The 22,218-nt window shown below is 49.9% G+C and overlaps 1 protein-coding gene and 1 pseudogene across 1 annotated transcript; one reads left to right on the top strand and one right to left on the bottom strand.

The window, feature by feature from the left end:
• The first annotated feature begins 534 nt into the window (after positions 1-534).
• LOC109778038 (uncharacterized) lies at positions 535-1,050 on the top strand. The gene has a single exon (XM_020336604.1). It carries the CDS (start codon positions 535-537, stop codon positions 1,048-1,050), a length of 516 nt encoding a protein of 171 aa, XP_020192193.1.
• A 909-nt stretch (positions 1,051-1,959) lies between these two features.
• Positions 1,960-21,948, bottom strand: LOC109748474 (cytokinin dehydrogenase 2-like; annotated as a pseudogene).
• Between the last annotated feature and the right edge of the window lie 270 nt (positions 21,949-22,218).

Here is a 22,218-nt window from a genome sequence, read left to right as displayed (position 1 = left end):
ATGGTTAATTAGGAATCTTTTGCATACAGAATAAAACGAGCTCCCTTGTGTACTTAGGGCATCTCCAAGGCGGACCTGCAAACTGCCCGCATCCGTTCAGACCACCGAAGCCATCCAAGCGGGCATGTATCGGTCCGCGGGGCGGTCCGGACATATTTTCTCCCGCAAACAGAAGAAGTGTGGGGGAGCTTTGCGGGATTCCGAACACCTAGGACTCGGACACTGCCGGTCCACCCAAAAACTTGCCTGGACCTCACGCCCACATCCTTCCCATTTTCTCTTCTTCCTTCTTTCTATCTTACCTTCGCCGCCGCTCCACCAACCCGGCCCCAATGCCACACCCCTGCCGAAACTCTACGTCTCCATCACCTCCTGCACTCCAGAAGGGCACCACCTACTTCTCCTCTGTCGCCATTCAACCCATGTCCCCCGACGCCACGCCAGGTACCATCTGCTACTACTATACTCGCCATGCCCGACAACTGTTCGATGAATCATCGAAACTACAAAAAGTTTCCCTTCTTCTTTCTAACAATGGATTCCAATTTGGAGTACATATACGAGCGGTATGTTGAGTCGTCCAATGACACGTCGGACGAGGAGGAGTACTATGATGAGACAGCGATGATGCAGGCGGTCCTTGAAGACGCGGAGCGTATGGAGGAGCATGTTCTCAATTTCAAGGGCTCAATCAAGGATCATCGAGTGCTCAACTATAATAGAGCGCGTGACCATTTTACACTGATAGCCAGCTACTTTTCCCCCGATGCACTCTGCGCTGACCATTTTCGCCGCATTTTCAGATGCAAGATTGTCTTCGATCATTTGTATCATTGTGTACAGTCCTATGATGACTACTTCATCCTGAGGAAGGACGTCGTGGGAACGATTGGGTTCTCTGGTTACCAGAAGTGCATGGCCACACTCCGGATGCTTGCATATGGCACGGTCGTTGATTCGTGGGACGAGTACCTATGGATGTCTGATAGCACATGCGGAGATGCGATGGTCAGGTTTGCTACTCCCATGGCCGAGGTGTTCAGATCTTAGTACCTGAGAGAACCAACGATGCCAAACACCGAGAGGCTCTTGGCAATCTCAGAAGTAAGAGGGTGGCCAGGTTTGCTTGGCTCTCTTCAATGCATGCATTGAAAATGGAAGAACTTCCCGAAGGCTTTACAAGGGCAATATCAGAGTCATGTTAAGAAGCCCACAATAATTCTTGAAGTAGTTGCATCACAAGATCTTTTGATTTGGTATGCTTTCCTTGGCATGCCCGGGTCTCACAGTGACATCAATGTGCTGTAGTGATCACCGTTGTTTGCGAGACTGGCTGAAGGAAAAGCTCCTTCGCGGCACTATACTTTCAATAGACATGAGTACAACTTGGGATACTATCTTGTTGATGGTATCTATCCTCCGTGGCCTACCTTTAATAGCACCGTCTCTAACCTAGTTGGCCAAAAAAAGCTCATTTTCCTCAAAGACAAGAAGCAGCTAGAAAGAATGTCGAGAGGGCATTTGGAGTTCTGCAAGCCCGTTTTGCAGTTGTCCGTGGACCTGCTAAATAATGGGATCCGGAGACCTTGTGGGAGGTGATGACATCTTGTGTCATCATGAACAACATGATCGTCGAGGATGAGGGTGACGATGTTGCCGCATCTCTAGAATTTGAGAACGTGGGTGATCATATCCAACTTCCAGACCAGAATCTGGCCACATTTGAAGAGTTTATTCAAATGCATTAACAAATTCGGCATCGACCTACTCACGAGCAGCTGAAGAAAGATCTAATTGAGCATCAGTGGACGGTTAAAAGGGAAAACAATGTTGGGATGTAATATTTAAATATTTTTAAATTTGAACTACTACTGCATGCGGCTATTTGAACGTCTGTACCCTATGTATACAGCTATTTGATCGTGCGGACCTAAAAAAATAAGGAAGGCCGGATGTATGCGGCTACGGTTGGATGGCGACCTCCTGCATCTGTGTTCGCGGACTGATGCAGAAGGAAATTTACGGGTCGCCATTGGCGATGCCCTTATACCGTGACAAAGGGAACTCCCTTTGTAGTTCATATGTTATATGCTTCATTATGCAGACTATTTTGCATTCATGTTTGATCACAAACTCCACCCATGCAATATCATCAGCAAAACTAGTAATAGACCAACATCTAACATGATGTAAACTCAAGCCATTTCCTCTTGACGGAGCATACGGGCCCATGCAACCGGGCAAGCATATGCATGAGTGCTTCGCGATCAAGCCAGCGGGGCCGTGAAAATTCTCTGACCACGGGAGAGGATCGCCTTGGGGGATCATACTTCCTCTTCCGTCTCCATGAATCTGGCCCACTTGGCTGGACCAAAGTGCTTCTTCTCCCAACCGGTCTGGTCGGCGTAGTACGGCAGGTACTGCACGCACGGTATCCCGGCCTCCTCGCAGAAGCGTAAGATCTCCTCGTTCTGCTCCTCCAGACGCCCAAGGTCGCTCTCGGACACCGCCGACCGGAGGATCCCAACCGTGTAGAACACCTCCTCCTCCTCCGGGAACACCGCTGACATGTCGTCGTCCCACCTGTCCCGGCTCATGGGGTAGACGAGGACGGGGCTCATGGGGCCGGTGCCGCCGTCCCGGCGAAGGATGCCGTGGAAGACGCCGGCTGCAAAGTCAAGGACGCGGGAGCGTGGGAGGAAGAGGTTGAGCCAGGGGTGCGGCATGTCCGAGAGGCCGGCGGCGCGGAGCTTGAGCTCGCCGTCGCGCACCCGGTCAAGGAACCTCGCGTACGACACGTCCTGCACGAACGCGAACCCACGCGGGTACCGCAGCTCCCGCAGCATCACCTCCAGCCTCTACACGCATGCATTCACCCACAAATTAGTAAAATTTTGCAAAAATAATAATTATAATGGAGTAATTAGCGAAGTATAAGACCTTAGATCACTAAATTAGTTCACGGTTGTCCATGCGCTTAGTTGGCATGCATGACACTACTTATGATATTGTAGACGAAAAAGTTTGCAATACAATAGACGTTGTATTGATGGGGTGCTGGTGCACGTATATATAAGAGTAGGAGGTGGGCCACAACTCCAATACACGTGCAATACAAAATACATACTCAACACCCCCCTCCCCCCGCAGTCCAAGCGTCGCCGGAGACACAGAGACTGGACCGAAACTCCTCGAAGACGGGAGTAGGCAATCCCTTAGTCATCACATCAGCAAACTGTTGCGTCGTCGGCACGTGGAGAACCCGAACACGGCCAAGGGCAACCTGCTCGCGCACGAAGTGAATATCGAGCTCAATATGCTTCGTCCGTCGGTGGTGCACCGGGTTGGCGGAGAGGTAGACCGCGCTGACATTATCGCAGTAGACAAGAGTGGCCTTTTGAACATCACAAAGCAACTCCTGGAGCAGCTGACGTATCCAAAAGCACTCGGCCATGGCATTAGCCACGGCGCGATACTCTGCCTCGGCGCTCGAGTGGGAGACCGTGGGCTGCCGCTTCGATGACCAAGAGATCAACGAGGGCCCAAGGTAGACGCAGTAGCCTGACGTAGAGCGTCGCGTGTCGGGGCAGCCAGCCCTGTCGGCATCCGAGTAGGCCACGAGGTCGGTGGAGGCGGAGGCCGTCAGGGTGAGTCCCAAGGACATGGTGCCGCATATGTAACGGAGAATACGCTTCACCAGAGTCCAGTGAGAGTCACGCGGGGTGTGCATATGGAGGCACACCTGCTGGACAGCGTACTGCAGGTCAGGGCGAGTCAGTGTCAGGTACTGTAAAGCACCGACAATAGAGCGATAAAACGCCCCATCGGACACAAGAGACCCCTCGAGAGCGGAGACCTTCGCCTTCGTGTCGACGGGGGTGGGCGCCGGCTTGGAGTTAAGCATACCGGCACGCTCCAGGAGCTCGTGGGCGTACTTCTGCTGATGCAGAAAGAAGCCGTCAGTCCGTCGGACCACCTCGATGCCGAGGAAGTAGTGCAGGGGCCCCAAGTCCTTAAGGGCAAACTCATCACGAAGACGAGCAGTCAGCCGCTGAAGGAGGTCGGGGGCGGACGCCGTGAGGATGATGTCGTCGACATAGAGCAGCAGATATGTAGTGTCAACTCCCTGATGATACACGAAGAGTGAAGCATCAGAGCGAGTGGACCGAAAGCCGAGAGATTGCAGGAAGGCTGCGATACACTGGTACCAAGCCTGAGGCGCCTACTTCAACCCGTAAAGAGAACGAGAGAGCAAGCACACGAAGTCAGGGTGCTCGGCGTCGACGAAACCAGTGGGCTGCTCACAGAACACCTGCTCGGCGAGATGGCCGTGCAAGAAGGCGTTGGAGACATCCAACTGGTGCACCGGCCAGGCGCGTGAGACCGCCAACTGAAGCACGGCGCGAATCGTGCCCGGTTTCACAACCGGGGCGAAGGTGTCAGTGAAGTCCACGCCCGCACGCTGCCGAAAACCACGAACCACCCACCGAGCCTTGTAGCGCTCGAGAGAACCGTCCGAGCGAGTCTTGTGGCAAAGCACCCACTTGCCAGAGATGAAGTTGGCACGAGGGGGTCGCAGAACAAGCTGCCACGTGCGGTTGCGCTGTAAGACGTCGAACTCCTCCTGCATCGCTGCTAGCCAGTGGGGATCCCGAAGGGCAGCACGCGCGGAGGTGGGGACGGGTGATGGCGTCGACGTCGAGGCGGCGCACACATACTCGTCGGCGGAGTAGCGCGTGCTGGGCCGAAGCACTCCTGCTCGGGCACGGGTAGTCACACCAAGTGACGGGGCAGCAGGGCCGGTGGGTGCCGCGGCGGCGGCGGCGGGGGCCGCGGCGGCAGCGGCGTCGGTCGTCCGGCGGTGGAAGAGGCGACGGGCGAGGTTGACGTCGAGCCCGTCGCAGGGGTGGCGGGTGGGGTGCCGGGCCCAACCTCATATGAGGGAGACGGGGACCTGGGGGCCCGCTCGGACTCGACCTCGGGGGAGGGAGTCATGAAGCCAGGTGGTGGCGGTAGACGGCGCCGTGCCGGGGGGGCGCCGGGGGCTGCCGCCGCGCATCGCTCCACGAAGGGGGCGCGGGGGCCGGCGCCGAAGGGGCCGAAGCTGGAGGAACCTGAAAAAAAAGGGAACACTGTCTCGACAAAGTACAGATGCCTCGAGGTGTACACACGATGAGTGACAGGATCATAGCACCGGTAACCTTTGGTGTTAGGAGGGTACCCAAGGAAGACGCATGGGACGGATCGTGGTGCGAGTTTGTGTGGCGTGGTAGACGCGGTGCTAGGATAACAGAGACACCCGAAGATGCGGAGACCATCATAAGACGGTGGTGTGCCGAAGAGAAGGTGGTGAGGGGCGTAGTTCCACCGAGGGCGACACGGACGAATGTTAACTAAGAGAGTGCCGGTAGCAAGGGCATCGGGCCAAAACTGAGCGGGCACGTTAGAGTGAAAGAGTAACGTGCGAACGCAGTCATTAAGAGTGCGGAGAATGCGCTCGGCGCGGCCGTTCTGCTGGGAAGTTTAGGGGCAAGTCAGACGGAAGGTGGTGCCGTGAGAGGCGAGAAGTGTGCGAAGAGCGACGTTGTCGAACTCTTTTCCGTTATCAGTTTGGAGTGCGAGTATGGGGCGACCGAACTGGGTGGTGACATAGGAATAAAAGGCAGTGAGTGTGGCTAAAGCATCGGATTTACGACGAAGGGGAAAAGTCCACACATAATGAGAATAATAATCTAAAATCACCAAGTAGTATAGATAGCCCGTGTTACTCGCAACGGGAGATGTCCAAAAATCACTATGAAGTAATTTAAACGGAAAAGTGGAAACTGAAGAAGACGCACTAAAGGGAAGACGAACGTGCTTGCCTAAGCGACAAGCCTCACAAGAGTGCTCGTCGAGCTTATCACATGAGAAAGAGAAACTCCTAAGAATTTGACGTAAGACGGTGTGAATGGGGTGACCCAAGCGAGCGTGCCAAAGGTCAACGCCGGCGGCAAGGGCGACAGGTGTGGAGGTGGAGGCGCCAGCGTGCACGGGGTAGAGCTCATCGGGACTGTCACATCGGTGAAGGATCATCCAGGTATGGGCGTCTTTCACAGAAAAGCCGACACCGTCAAATTCAATAGTAAGTGGGTTCTCACGAGTAAGACGACGAACGCAAACTAGGTTCGTGAGTAAATCAGGTGAAACAAGAACATTAGACATACTGATGGGTGTGGAAGTGGAGCGAAAGCTAGTGCTACCAATATGAGTAATAGGTAAGGAGGAGCTGTTGCCGACGGTGATATGAGTGGGTGTGTGAACGGGAGTGGAGGAGCTTAGGTTACCGGGATGAGCTGCCATGTGCGCAGTAGCACCTGAGTCCATGTACCAGTCATCTCCACCGACAGAGCTACTCGGCGATGGCGTGGAGTGCTGGGCGGCGAGGAGGGCGGGGTCCCATGGCATAGGTACCGGCGGCGGCGGAAGGCCCCCGTAGGGTGGCGCCAGGACGGGCGGGCCATAACCACCGAGGGGCGGCGGCGCAAGGAGGGCGCCGTAGCCGGCGCCGGTCGGCTGGAAGGGCGCGCCGATGAACGCCTGGTGGCCAGCAGGGAGAGCCTGCTGATAGGGCAGCGCCCCCCCGGCGTCCTGGGCCCGCTGCTGCTGCTGGCGGCGGCGACCGCCCCCACGCCGGTTGCGTCGGCCCCCTCCCCCTTGTGGGTGCTGCGGGGGAGGCGCTGGTGGCGACAACGGGTAACACCCGGCAGGCGCGGCCGGTGGAGCGGTTCCACCGCAGATGGTGAAGTAGCTCGGAGAGTCCATGGAAGGCGTCGGGTTAGGGTTGCGGCGCGACGAGGCGGCAGTGGCGCGGCGGTGGCGTCAGAGGAGGACACGGCGGCGGCGCCACGCGCGAGAAGGCGCTGCGCGGCGGCGGCGGCGGCGGTGGGGAGCGGCGGCGCGCGCGGGGAGGCAGGTCGGGCGAGGCTAGCGAAGCGCGAGCGGGCGAAGCGATCGGGCGAGCTGGCGCTGGTGATGCGCGGGCGATGCGCAAGCACGGGCGAGCGCTGGCGATGCACTGACTTGGATGGGCAGCGGCTAGCGAGGCAGGTGCGATCGGGGCGCTCGCGCTAGCGGGGTCGAGAAAAGGCACGGAACACCTTGGCTAGCTAGCGATCAAGAAAAGTCAGCAGAGCACCTTGGCTAGCTAGCGATCGAGAAAAGCAGCTTGGCTAGCTAGCGAGGCGCGGTAGCGTAGAGAAAAAGCAGGGGAGCGAGGCAGTGAGAAGAGCGCCGGCGGCCGGCGGGGGAAGGCGCACGGGGGCGGCGGCGGCTGATAGCGGCGGCGGCGGCGGCGCGGAGAAGACGCGCGGTGGCGGCGGAAGCGAGAGGAAAACCTAAAAAACTGATACCATGTAAACGGAAAAGTTTGCAATAGAATAGACGTTGTATTGATGGGGTGCTGGTGCACGTATATATAAGACTAAGAGGTGGGCCACAACTCCAATACCCGTGCAATACAAAATAGATACTATCATTACGGGCAGCCTAATACAGTAGTTTTTTCACACTTCAATTTTTACACATGCACGAATACATGCAGAGTTTTTCATTTCCCTTTACGGGCTGAAAAGTGTACATGCACCCCTAAAGAAAATGTATGTGCATGCACGGGAACGCGAACCATCGTTATTTTTTCAGTGATAAAAAATATATTTGTAGGACCAGACCTTACAAAATTATAAAAAGTTGATCGAGCGAGTTACTTTTCTGACAAGAGGATGCAGTGTGACGTGTCTATGGACGGAATTAGAACAGCATGTAGGTCAGGCAAGATCACAGGGTTTGGCCGCTTGCATATGCAGTGCATGCACGGTCCCTGTCCCATGCGTTCACTGGTAGAAAAAAGCCCTTTAGTCCCGGTTTGCAACAGCCTTTAGTCCCGGCTATGCAACCGGGACTAAATATGCGCGACTAAAGACCCCCCCTTTAGTCGCGCCTCTTACGGACCGCGACTAAAGGCTTTAGTCCCGGTTCTTGTGGCTGACCGGGACTAAAGGCCCGTCCACGTGGGCGCCAGTGGTCCGTCGGGGCGGAGGACCTTTAGTCCCGGTTCTCGTGGCCAACCGGGACTAAAGGCCTCCTCCGCAGGTTTAGGGTTTTAGCCCCCCTAAACCTGGTTTCTTTTTAGTTTGGAGTGTTTTATTTCTTTTATATTTTATTTTGTGTTTTATTTTAATTTTGATGAAGTTTCAATACACATATTCTACGCTACTATATACATGCATATGAAATTTCAAACAAGAAGAATTCAAGAGGAATATATAATATATATTCAATCTCGGGTGACCATATACAACTTCGAACAAGTTTTCATACACAATTAGGATGGATGACCATATACAACTTCGAACAAGTTTCAATCTCGGGTATGCATATAAATTTCTTCGTCCTCGGTATAGTGTTCTCCTTTAGGATTGATGACTTCCCTCATGAAAAATCCTGCTAATTCTTCTTGAATTGGTCGGAAGCGAGCTTCTGGACTAAGCCTCCTCCGCAAGTTATCCGTCGCGTTCCGCACGCTATCCGATGCCTTCCACTCAGAGGTGTGTCTCCGGATGTTCTCACAAACATAGTATCCACATAGATTGGTCCCCGGTGGCTGCTTATCCACATTAACTAACCTTCTGAAATCTAGCTCATGTTTGAATTCACCGACAATTTCTTCTGAGAACCGTCTCCAAACCCTACAGGGCAAAGAAAATTAAATGAACAAGGGAGTTATTAGTTACTTGATATTAGGAAATGAACGAAAGAGACCGATCGATATAGAGCTCAAATGATTGAAAATAATTACTTTTGCAGCATTTTTCTCATGTCGGCCCAACGCTTTGGATCCGAATCCATAGAGTCCATGATTAGAACTCTGGAGGTGTGAAGTTCAATATTTAGCAGAATCCAGTGGAACCTGCGGACACGTTACATGCACAGTCATGCATAACTCATCGATTAGACATACCATGCATGGAGTAAACAAAAGAGAATGGGCACAAGAGAGAAACACTCACCCAAAATGGTAAGGAAATAGAATATGACTTTTGAGTTGATGCTTTCTAAGAAACTTGTACAAGTCTTTCTCCACGTCTTCGGGGTGATGTTGTAACACATGTCCATTAACGATATGTGGGTCAATGAACCCAACATCATGGATGTTTCTTATTTTGCATTCCCAAATCTTCAATCTGCATAATAGCGTACGCAACAATATAGTTAGGACAATATATATATATAGTGCAGGCAATGAAGAACGAGATGAGGTAGAAATAAATCACTTACAGAACGTAGCAACTCAGCATAGATTTGTCGAGGTCGCGCAGATTGAACAGCTGGAACAATTCACTCATATGAACTTGTACAGAGTACCGTTTGGTGTGATGCTCATCTGTAACATCCGCATAAACATATTCTTTGTCGGCCCATGTTATGAATTGCTTGTACCAACGTAGCAGATTTCGCATTTGCGGTGGTAGACTCTTTTCCCGCGCAGGCTCGACGAGAGGCCCATTCCGCACATATTGTAATGCTATCTCACATACTGGCGCATCCTCAAGGCCTAAGAAGGCACGAAGAGTCAAACCCATCTCGGACGCTTGTTTCATGGCACTCGCTACAGTCAATCCAAGTGCTGCCGCAGCTGCTATGATATCGGGGTCCTCTTCCGGACCGGCTTTCACTATGAGCGGGGGGATCGATTGTTTCTTCTGCATCCCGAGCTGGTCAACTTGTTTCCCGCTTTTTTTACTTTCTTCTTTCTCCTCCTTCAATATTTTTGCTTGCCTACGAAGTTCATGTCCACAGTCGTCAGGCATATTCAGCTCGGCTTGGGACGGTGTCGTCAAAAAATCCTTAGCCCACTTCTTTTGCTTCTCCGTGAATACTTGCTTGGGCTCAGGCTCTTTTATCGCCTTCATATCCGCCTTCCATTTCTCATAATCAGCAGACGCGGCCAATTTGGTTTCAGCTTCACAAAGTTCCCAAGGCCTTGGGAGGAGAGGCTTCAGTGATGGCTCCGGTACCCTTGTGGTCTTAGGTACATAAGGGTCCGGGTTAATAGTCCAGGAGCGGGTTTCCTTGCTGTCCGCCTGCTTCTGCTTCTTCGCCGGAGGTGGATTGGGGGGCGTCGTACCCGCCAGAGGAGGATTGGGGGGCGTCGCACCCGCCGGAGGTTGTGGATCGGGGGACGGCGTCGAATGGCGTGAAGGAGGTGTAGGTGAACCACCACGACCACCACCACCGCCACCACCGCCACCACCACCACCACCACCATCGGAGGGGGGTGGACTTGCTAGCCTTGGCGCCTCGCCTGGAAACACTATGTACTTCCTTTTCCATAGAATGAACTGGTGCTTGACATCTCCAAGTCTTCTCTCCCCTTCGGGTGTAGGTTTGTCAATCTCCAGGTCCTCAAACCCTTGGACTATGTCTTCCACCGTGACACGAGCATAGCCATATGCAATGGGGTTGTTGTGGTGGAGTGCTCCAGGTGTACAGGGTAAAGCACTGTCGCTAGCTACCTTCGTGGAAATGTTCCCCACGGGATAATGCAGATCACATTCTTTCATCTCCTTTACATCATCCATGGGGTAGTGAGGCTCCGGTGCACGAATCTCGATCATCGGTGCACTAGCACCAGGTGGGGCATCCGTGGAAGCCACGCTGCTTCTCCGCTGCTAGCTTCCGCGATCCGCTTCATGATCTTCATGCGGCCCTGTAGCCGATTTTTCTTTTACTAGTTCATGCACGGTCTGCTTCAACTCATGGAGTTCCGATGCAAACTTCGTCATAAGATCTGCATCCCGGTCCGTCTTTCTCTTACGGCTTCTGTAACAGTACGGGTCATTGTCCTGGGAAAACCCTACTTTCCACGGAACTTTGCCTTTGCCTTGTACACGTCCTCCGTGTTCATCATTCCCGAGGGCTGTTGTTAGTGCGTCTTTCTCTCTGTTGAACTTGATCAAGCCCTCTTGAGCTTGGGTCATTGCGTCAATAAGGGCTTGGGTGGGAGCAAACTGTCTCTGCCGGTGAACACACACCCCTGTCTCCGGGTCTAGCGATCCCCCATGCCCGTACCACCAGCTTTTGGACCTTGGGTCCCATCCCTCTGTACCTAGAGGGATTCCTCGCACCCTCAGGTCCTCCTCCATCTTCTGCCACCTAGGCTCCGAAAGGCGGTATCCTCCTGGCCCCATAATATGATGGAACTTTTTCTTACTCGCATTATCCTTATTTTTTTTCGATATTTCCTTGAAATGCTCCGATTGCTTTTGCCTCACAAATTCTGGCCAATCATCTTTCAGTTTCTCATGTTGTCCATTGAAATCCGGAGTCTTGCCCTTGTTGACATAGTCACGGGTTAAATTTTTCTTGAAGTTCCGGAATGCTTCGCCCATCTTCTGAAGAGCGAACTCTTTAACTAGCCTCCTCCTCTGACGTCCACCCGGAACCTCGTTACCGAATTCATCGACTTTGTTGTATTCCGGAGGTAGAATGAAATGTTCCATAAGCTTTCTCCAGCAATCCTTTTTCGTTCTCTTGTCGACAAAACTGAAACCAAGACGTGCCTTCTTTGGCTCCTTCCATTCCTGGACGGTGATCGGGACGTTGTCTCTAACAACGACTCCGCATTGGTTGATAAACTTTGAGGTGTGCTGTAGGGGCTTGCCGGTTTCACTGACAAACTCAATGGCATATGTTTCTCCTGTTTTCATCGCCTTGGATTTGCCACGCTTTGTCGTACTCGATCCGGAGGGCTAAAAAAAGAAAGAGAGTCGCGCGCGTTAATACATATGTATTCACATTTCAGTAAGTTTGTATCACGAGAGGCTCAATGTATATATATACCTCGCCGGAGGTGGTTGCTACTTGCAATTCGAGATCGTCGTTTGTTGACGGTTGACCTCCGTCGACAATGTCCGTTCCATCACCTTCTTGATCATCGACAATCTCTGTTCCACCGTCAAGGTTCAGAAAAGAAGAGACTACATCCTCTTGTTGCTCATATTCTGAGCCCGGCACATAAGGAATCTCGTTGTTGATGATGCCCATTAAATAACGTTCAGCCTCCGGATCCCTAAGCGGCTCGGCTCTATCGTCCGCCATATGTCACTCCTGCATGTAGTAAAAATTCTTTAAGTATAAAGGAATTAAAAAATAAGATTAAGGGGACATAGAGGAGGAGGAATTAAAAAATAAGATTATTGAGCACTGCCAAGTATTTTGTTTTGTTTTCTTTGTTTTTCTTTTTGGTTTTCATTTGGTTTCTTTCTTCTTCCTTTTTTCTTCTTTTTTTCTTCTTCTTCCTTTCTTCTTCCTCTTTCTTCTTTCTTTCCTCTTCTTCCTTTTTCTTTCTTCTTTCTTTCTTCTTCTTCCTTTCTTCTTCCTTTCTTCTTCTTTTTTCCTTCTTCCTTTTTCTTTCTTCTTTCATTTGGTTTTCATTTGGTTTTTATTTGGTTTTCATTTTTTTCTTCTACCTTTTTCTTTCTTCTTTTTTTCTTCTTCCTTTTTCTTTCTTCTTTCTTTCTTCTTTCTTTTTTTCTTCTTCCTTTTTTTCCTCTTCCTTTTTCTTCTTTCTTTCTTCTTTCTTTTTTTCTTCTTCCTTTTTTTTTCTTCTTTCTTTTGGTTTTCTTTCTTTTTTTTTTTTGGTTTTCATTTGGTTTCTTTTGTTTTGTTTTCTTTTTTTTTTCTTCTTCCTTTTTCTTTCTTCTTCCTTTTTCTTTCTTCTTTCTTTCTTCTTTCTTTTCTTCTTTTTTCATTTGGTTTCTTTCTTCTTTCTTTCTTCTTCTTCCTTTTTCTTTCTTCTTTCTTTCTTCTTCTTCCTTTCTTCTTCCTTTCTTCTTCTTTTTTTCTTCTTCCTTTTTCTTTCTTCTTTCTTTTGGTTTTCATTTGGTTTTCATTTTTTTCTTCTTCCTTTTTCTTTCTTCTTTTTTTCTTCTTCCTTTTTCTTCTGTTTTCTTTTGTTTTCTTTTGTTTTTCTTCTGTTTTTTCTTCCTTTTTTCCTTTTTCCTTTTTTCTTCTGTTTGTTTTTCTTGTGTTTTCTTGTGTTTTCTTTTGTTTTCTTTTTTCTTTCTTCTTCCTTTTTCCTTTTTTTTCCTTTTTCTTGTTTTTCTTCTGTTTTTCTTTTGTTTTCTTCTTCCTTTTTTCTTCTTCTTCTTCCTTTTTCTTTCTTCTTCTTCCTTTTTCTTTCTTCTAGCTTCTTCCTTTTCCGGCGGCGGGAGGCGCGCGGAGGACGGCAGGCAGGGGCAGCGGGCGGCGGGCAAGGGCAAGGGCAGGGGCTGCGGCGGGCAAGGGCAGGGGCACGGGCGGAGGCGGCGCTCAGTGGGGACGGCGGCGGCGGCGCGCAGGGCTTCGGCGTCGGCGTCGGCGTCGGGGCAGGGCTTCGGCGTCGGGGCAGGGCTTCGGCGTCGATCGGCGTCGGGGCAGGGCTTCGGCGTCGAGAGAGCAGAATGGGAAGTGGCGGAAACTGCTAAGTGCAGTATATATAGACGTACCTTTAGTCCTGGTTGGGGAGGCGGACCGCGACTAAAGGGTACCTTTAGTCGCGGTCCGCCTCCCCAACCGGGACTAAAGGGTTTTGGCGCCGCTTTCGTTCCCGCGCAGAAAGACCCTTTAGTCGCGGTTGGGGACAACAACCGCGACTAAAGGGTACCCTTTAGTCGCGGTCCGCCTCCCGAACCGGGACTAAAGGCATTGTGCTGCCGCGTCGAAAGTTTAGTCCCACCTCGCTAGTTGAGAGGGGCGCGCAGTGGTTTATAAGCCCCACTGCCGCTCCCCTCTCGAGCTCCTCTCCATTGCAAGCTTACGGGCCTAATTGTCACTGCTATGCCTGATGGGCCTACTAGGCCTTCTGCGGGCCTGAATCCTGGCCCATCGATGGGTTTCTAGTCGTATTCAGGCCGTGGTGGCCCAGTAGGTGGCATATTTTTTATTTTTTGCCTGTTTTTTGTTTTCTTTTTTGCTTTATTTATTTTGTTTTGTTTCTAGTTACAACAAAAAACTTATTTATTTTATTTTATTTTGTTTCTAATTACTTATATATTTTACTTTATGATAATTATTTTTGCTATTAAAGTTTCTAACAAAAAAAGTTCTTTATGAAAATTCTTTTAGCTTTCAATGATTTTGAACAGAAAATACTTCGATAATTTTAGTTGAATCAATTTTATTTATGTTATTAAAATTTATTTTATTTTGTTTGTACTTATATATTTTATTAAAGTTTATATTATTTTGTTTCTAATTCATTTTAAAATCTTAAAAATACAATTATATATCAAAAAAATCAGAAAATAAAACTAATTCATTTTAAATTCTTAAAAATACAAATAATATATCAAAAAAATCAGAAAAATAAAACTAATTCATTTTAAAATCTTAAAAATACAATTATATATCAAAAAAAATCAGAAAAATAAAACTAATTCATTTTAAAATCCCTTGAAGGTTTGACAAAAGGTTTGATACATCATTCAGTTCATCGACCAAATACAAAGTTTGGTACAATAAATTATTACACATCAATTCTTCCCTTGTGTCCCTGCTTGCTTACGATTGTGCCGTATCCATGGAGCATCCTCATCATTTAACTTAACGCTTGGGTTAGTGTTCACTTTGAAGGGCGGAATTTCACCAAACATATTATAATCTTCTGACATGTCTGTCTTGTCCTCCACTCCCACGATGTTTCTTTTCCCTGAAAGAACAATGTGGCGCTTTGGATCATCGCATGATGTACTGATCGTTTTCTTATCTTTCCGTTTCCTCGGTTTGCTACTCATGTCCTTTAAATAAAAAACCTGAGCGACATCTTTGGCAAGGACGAATGGTTCGTCAAGGTAACCAAGATTGTTGAAATCCACCATTGTCATTCCGTATTGCTCGTCCACCTTTACCCCACCTCCTGTTAGCTTGAACCATTTGCACCGGAACAAAGGGACCTTAAAGGAGGGTCCATAGTCAAGTTCCCATATCTCCTCTATGTAACCATAATATGTGACCTTTCGCCCATTCTCGGTTGCTGCATCAAAGCGGACACCACTGTTTTGGTTGGTGCTCTTTTTATCTTGGGCGATGGTGTAAAATGTATTCCCATTTATCTCGTACCCTTGGAAAATCGTTATAGTCGAAGATGGTTTCTTGGCCAACATGTACAGCTGATCTCCAACATCATTGTCATTCATTAAATGTTTTCGCAACCAACTGCCGAAAGTCTCCATGTGGGCCTTTCTAATCCAGGATTCAGGCTTCCCCGGGTTGTCCGAGCGTAAAATATTCTTGTGTTGCTCGAAGTACGGAGCCACAAAGCTGGAATTTTGCAGAACTGTGTGGTGTGCTTCAGTCATAGAATGACCGTCCATACATATCGTGGATTTCCTTCCGATCTTGCCTTTTCCACTTAGTCTCCCCTCGTGCCGTGATTGAGGAATACCAATCGGCTTAAGGTCAGGAACATAGTCAATACAGAACTCAATTACCTCCTCATTTCCATAGCCCTTGACGATGCTTCCTTCTGGCCTAGCACGGTTACGAACATATTTCTTTAATACTCCCATGAACCTCTCAAAGGGGAACATATTGTGTAGAAATACAGGACCGAGAATGGAAATCTCTTCGACTAGGTGGAGCAGGAGGTGCGTCATAATATCGAAGAAGGATGGTGGGAACACCAACTCGAAACTGACAAGGCATTGGACCACATCGTTCTGTAACCGTGGTAGATCTTCTGGATTGATTACCTTCTGAGAGATTGCATTGAGGAATGCACATAGCTTCACAATGGCTACTCGAACATTTTCCCGTAGGAGCCCCCTCAAAGCAATCGGAAGCAATTGCGTCATAATCACGTGGCAGTCGTGAGACTTCAGGTTTTGGAACTTTTTCTCCGCCATGTTTATTATTCCCTTTATATTCGACGAGAAGCCAGACGGGACCTTCATACTGCTCAGGCATTCAAAAAAATGACCTTCTCTTCTTTGGTAAGAGCGTAGCTGGCACGACCTTGAAACCATTCCGGATGCCGGTCATCTGGGTCTTTCAAAAGTTGCTGGTCCTGCCGTGCTTCCTTTGTATCATTTGTCTTCCCATACACGCCCAAGAAGCTTAGCAGGTTCACGCAAATATTCTTCGTAACATGCATCACGTCGATTGCAGAGCGGACATCTAGGACTTTCCAATATTCTAGCTCCCAAAATATAGATTTCTTCTTCCACATGGGTGTGTGCCCGTCAACTCCCCGCGGAACTGATTGTCCGCCAGGACCCTTTCCAAAGATGACTTTCAAATCCTTGACCATATCAAATATCTCAGCACCAGTACGTTCCGCAGGCTTCGGCCGGTGATCTGCCTTGCCGTTGAAATGCTTGCCTTTCTTTCTTACGTTATGATTTCGGGGAAGAAATCGACGATGACCCAGGTACACGTTCTTCTTACAATTAACCAAACGTACACTTTCAGTCTCATGTAAGCAGTGCGTGCATGCATTGTATCCCTTATTTGTCTGTCCCGAAAGGTTACCGAGAGCAGGCCAATCGTTGATGGTTACAAAAAGCAACGCTCGTAGGTCAAATTCCTCTCCTTTGTGCTCATCCCAGACACGTACACCAGGTCTGGCCCACAACTGTAAAAGTTCATCAACTAATGGCCTTAGGTACACATCGATGTCGTTCCCGGGTTGCTTTGGACCTTGGATGAGCATTGGCATCATAATGAACTTCCGCTTCATGCACAACCAAGGAGGAAGGTTGTAGATGCATAGAGTCACGGGTCAGGTGCTATGGCTGGAGCTCTGCTCGCCAAAAGGATTCATGCCATCAGTACTTAGACCAAATCTTATGTTCCTTGCGTCAGCTGCAAAATCTTTGAACACTCTGTCGATCTTTCTCCATTGCGTTCCATCAGCGGGGTGTCTCAACTCCCCATCGGACTTACAGTCCTCTTTGTGCCATCGCAACGACTTGGCATGCCTTTTGTTCATGAACAGACGTTTCAACCGTGGTATTATAGGAGCATACCACATCACCTTGGCGGGAACCCTCTTCCTGGGATTCTCGCCCTCAACATCGTCACCAGGGTCATCGCCTCTGATCTTATAACGCAATGCAGTGCATATAGGGCATTCATTCAAATTCTCGTATTCACCGCGGTAGAGGATGCAGTCGTTAATGCATGCATGTATCTTCAGAACCTCTAAACCTAGAGGGCAGACAACCTTCTTTGCTTCGTACGTACTGGCGGGCAACTCGTTATTCTTCGGAAACATATTCTTCAACATTTTCAGCAAATTTTCAAATGATGAGTCACCTACACCTTCCTGTGCCTTCCATTTTAGCAAATCCAGTGTGTAGCCCAGCTTTTTCAGACTATTATCGCATCCTGGATACAACGACTTTTTGTGATCCTCTAACATGCGATCCAAATTCTCCCTATCCTTGTCAGTTTCGCAGCGTCTCCGTGCATCAGCAATGGTCCGACCAAGATCATCAGCGGGCTCATCGTGTGCCTCTTCTTCACCTTCACCTAACCCTTCCCCACCTTCAGCATCATCCTCCATGAAAGTATCACCGAAATGATCATGATAGTTGTCATCGATATCATCCCCTTCTTCATATTCTTCCATTCTAACCCCTCTTTCTCCATGCTTGGTCCAACAATTATAGCTTGGCATGAAACCGTGCCGAAGCAAGTGCATGTGAACGTCTCTTGAGGAGGAGTAACCCTTCTGATTCTTACAGACAGCACATGGACAGATAATAAAACCTTGCTGCTTGTTCGCATTTGCCACTACGAGGAAATCTTTCAAACCCGTAGTGAACTCGCCGGAGAGTCGGGGACCGTACATCCATTGCCGATTCATCTGCATTATTATTATATAAAGTATATAATTAACCATCATGCATTTGTTAAACTAATTAGCTAGAAATAATACAAATTAAACAATGAACTACACACATGCGTATTTTATCAATGACACATGAAAGGTTCAAGTTGCTAACCGCGATCGCGGAGGAAAAATAAATGAGAAAGCTCAAGTGTGGCTCGGACACTTCATATCATGTTTGTTTCAGGCTCTCGGGCATTTCATCGAACACCTTGTGTGCATAGGAGGAACCAAAAGCAAACCCACCACCCCCTTCTGAAAATTGTGAAGTGAGCTGAGTGAAGTGAAGTGAGCTGAGTCCTATATATAGGGATGGGCCTTTAGTCCCGGTTGGCCAGGCCAACCGGGACTAAAGCCCCTCCCGTCCGCCAGCCTGATGGGCCTTTAGTCCCGGTTGGCCTGGCCAACCGCGACTAAAGGCCTTCGGGGACCTTTAGTCCTGGTTGGCCAGGCCAACCGGGACTAAAGCCCCTCCCGTCCGCCAGCTGTCGACCGAGCGCGCTGGGCCCAGATAGTTGGTCGCGGGTCTCCTCCCGAACCGCGACTAAAGGCCCCTTTTGTCGCGGTTCGATTGTTTTGGGGACTAATGGGGGCCTATGGAAGCCTCTTTTTCTACTAGTGGTTAGATCTTGTTTGCATAGTGCTACTAGGTGTACTGGCTATAAGAAAAAATGCTCAAAAGCCTAGCTAGCTTTTGATTGATACTCAAAAGCGTATGCATGGATAAAGTAATTCTGGCAAAACTCTACTTGCTAGTTTTGAAGTGTCTGTTGACGGGTCCGTCTTACAAGCCGATGGGCCAGCGGCGGCTGGAATGATTCTACCGAGGCATGATACGAGTGTTATCTTTACAACATACCGTTGTATATTCAATTGCAATGATGCACTGGAGGTGGAGCTATATGCGCTAATGCAGGGTATGGCTCTTGCTATTTAGCACCGTGAGTTGCCTGTCATCGTCCAGTCGGTTTCTTCGGTGGCCCTCTCCACTTTGTTTGGTGCCAGCTTGACCAGATCATCCTGTGAACACCTTGTTGCTGAGATTCGTCATCTTATGGTAGATAGAGTTTTTATTCTCTTGAAAATTAGTCGTGTGCAAAATAGGGTAGCAAATCATTTGGCTCTGTATAGTCATACAGAGAGCACTACTGCTGTATGGCTTAGACAAGATCCACCGTGTGTGGAGGAACTCTTGCCTCTTGATTGTAACCCTACGAATATGGAATAAAACTCTTTTACCAGCGCAAAAAAAAGTACATGATGAGACCGTACAGAACTGATTTATTGGTGTAGTCCCTAGTCCCCACTAACTAGTCACCCACAACAAAAAGCGAAATGATGTATATTCCATTTATCTTCTTCTACGCGGATGGTAGCTTTTACTACTATCCTATAAGAAATTTGGGATCGGCTAGATATAAGTCGCTTGCATAGTAAAAATTGGATCAGTCGATTCCCATGAGCTGTCGGATGCAAAATGGACAACCAGATCAGCTTCTTCAACCTCCTGATGGCTACAGTTCATCATCTTCTACCTCGTATCGCCCGATCTACTGCCGCCCACGGCCGGGGCCGCTACCGCGCCAGCCTCGCCGCCGCCCCCTCCCGGCAAACCCCCCCCCCCCTCTCGCCGCCGCCATCCCTCTAACCACGGCGAAGATACGTTTTTTCCCAGCGAACTGCACCCCCCCACACCCCCAACACCCCTAAGATCATGGTGCACCCTGCCACCCTTGATAGATCATGGGGTATAGGTTCTCCGGCGAATGGCGGCTGCCTCCTTCCTACGAAAATCGGCTGACCCAAATTCTATTTTCAATCGACTTGCGTTTAGCTATTGTGAAGAAATTTCTACTTATCACATGATTAGGTCATTCCACCCCAAATATAAGAAATGCCAAATATATCAGAGGGCAAGTTGGCATAGATTTGGTCAAAATCTTAGTTGAGAGACTTAAAGCCTTGATCCAACCAAAAAAAAGGTGGATGTAGATTGTAGATATTTTTGTAATTATTGCTTCAAGAAGTCCAAATTTTTGTAGCAAACCATTTTTATATAACTGTAATCTCGATGTTGTATAATTTAATTAGTGTGTTCGTAATTAATATCGGTAGCAAAAAGTGGTTGGACGTCCTGGTTTACCCTCTCCCAGGCAGCAACATTTTCTATGTTCACTTTCCCCTATAAGACTAGCCACAATGGGTAGTAACATAGAGTAGTAACATGGGCATGTTACTACTCTATGTTAGTACCTCTATAGTGGGGAGTAACATATATGTGGTAACATGCAACGCTTCATTTATTAGGCTATAGACTCATCTTGTCTTGATATGTGTGATGTTACTCATGCTAGTAGTAACTAGCTATGTTACCACATGCCTCTCTTTCTTCATTTATTGCTTGCCACATCATCTATTTTATCTAGATATGTGTGATGTTACTATCTATGTTACTCCCACTGTGGATAGTCTAGGCTAATACAGTAGTTCACTTATATCCCTAAACTGGGATTACTGCTGACGGGGACGGGTCCATTCCAGGGGCACACAAAGCTAGACCAACTACGTACGACGACGTCGATGGTGCAATGGATTTGCATGCACGGTTGGAGCCATGCGCGTCAGCTCAGGCGGCCAAAAAGTCACCATCGACCTCACTTGGCGGGTCCCCGTCTAGCTCTGGCTAGCTACACGACACGACGGACGCACGGATGGAGCCTACGCGCGCACCCACACCGACAAAAGATCACGCAAGTTTTACCTTGTCGACGTCAGACTCGCCGGCGAGAGCAGCGCCGCCGTAGTACAGCGCTCCCTCGAGGCAGTAAAGGACGCCGCCAGCCTCCTCTGCGAGCGCGGTTTCCGAGAAGAACGACGAGCGCCAGCTCCCGACCTGGCCCTGATCCGCGAGCACCACCGAGCCCTCGACGTAGTCCATGAACCCGGACACAGCGGTGCCGAGGTCGACGCCGATGAGCCGCTCCTGGTCGCCCGTGAGCGCCGCGGCCCCCGTGTAGAAGAGCCGCATCCAGCGCGCCCTCGCCGGCGCCGGGATCAGCGGGATGCGCGCCCGCGTTATGACGCCGAACTGCCCCAACCCGCCCAGCACGGCGTCGAACAGGTCCGCGTGCTTCTCCTTTGAGCATGTGACAATCTCCCCGAGCCCTACATATTAATTCGCAACCATTAGTACGTGAACATGGCATAAAGAACCAACCGTGTTCATCTAGTGCCCTCGTGCACGGCGCACATACGTACCGGTGATCACGTCGAGTTCTTGCACGTTGGATATCTGGGGGCCGTGGCGGAAGGCCTGGCCGCTGATGCCGGCGTTGGAGAGCGTCCCGCCGACGGTGAGGTGGAGGTAGTCGGTCCAGGACCTTGGGGTGAGGCCGTGCGCCAGGGCAGCACGCAGCACGTCCACCCACAGCTGCTCGCCGCCGGCGTCGACGTAGCGGCCGTCGACCGAGACGGAGAGGTGGGTAGCAGACCCGCCGGCTTGGCACCCGAGCGACAGCATGTCCACGACGACGCCGCGGGGTGCGGACGCCTGCCCTCGGGTCGAGTGGCCGCAGCCCCGGGCAGACACAGGGAACGGGGAGGGGTGCATGCACGAGGCCCGGAGCAGCGAGGCGATGTCCTCGGGGCACGACGGGTAGAGCACGGCCGCCGCCGCCGGCTGCGCATCCGAAGTCGGCGGACACCAGCGCGGTGGCCTCGGCATCGTCACGGATCAGCGGGCGGACCCCGAGGTGGCAGAGCTCGTGGAGTAAGGAGGAGGCCGGCCTCCACGCGCCCGAGTAGGCCGAGGTGGCGGGGCTCGTCGTTGTCTTGAGGAGGCAGCTGAGCGCGAACAGAGCAGCTATCAGTGCCATCTCTCGCGCTTTGTTCATGACGACCATCTGTGTCCTTGCTTGAGTGAACGATGGATCTCTCTGCGTTTCGTGACTCTTTTCAAGTGGAGAGTTGGGCATAAATAAGGGCACCGTGTGTACAGGTAGAATGTGTACACTGAAGAGGGAGAATATGTACATGTCTACCTGTGCAGTGAGTAGCATGAGTAGTGCACGAATAGTGAGACACGGAGATCTTGCACTCTGTAGGTGAAAGAATAGGTGTCCTACGAGTAGCTACAGCTAGCCACTGAAAGCGGCGGCTCAGTTGCATTGCATGTAACAGCGCTGCATGTTTTTCGTTTTCTTTCTGATGGTCTCACCTCTCACGCCTAAAAATGTACGTACGTGTACGTGTGGCCAGCAAAACACACATGCATACGTACAAACCAGTACAATGTACAAACCACTACG

Source organism: Aegilops tauschii, chromosome 3, assembly GCF_002575655.3.
Source record: "Aegilops tauschii subsp. strangulata cultivar AL8/78 chromosome 3, Aet v6.0, whole genome shotgun sequence".
Classification (NCBI taxonomy): domain Eukaryota; kingdom Viridiplantae; phylum Streptophyta; class Magnoliopsida; order Poales; family Poaceae; genus Aegilops; species Aegilops tauschii.
The sequence above is the reverse complement of the archived record's forward strand: the minus strand, read 5'-3'. Positions and strand labels throughout refer to the sequence as shown.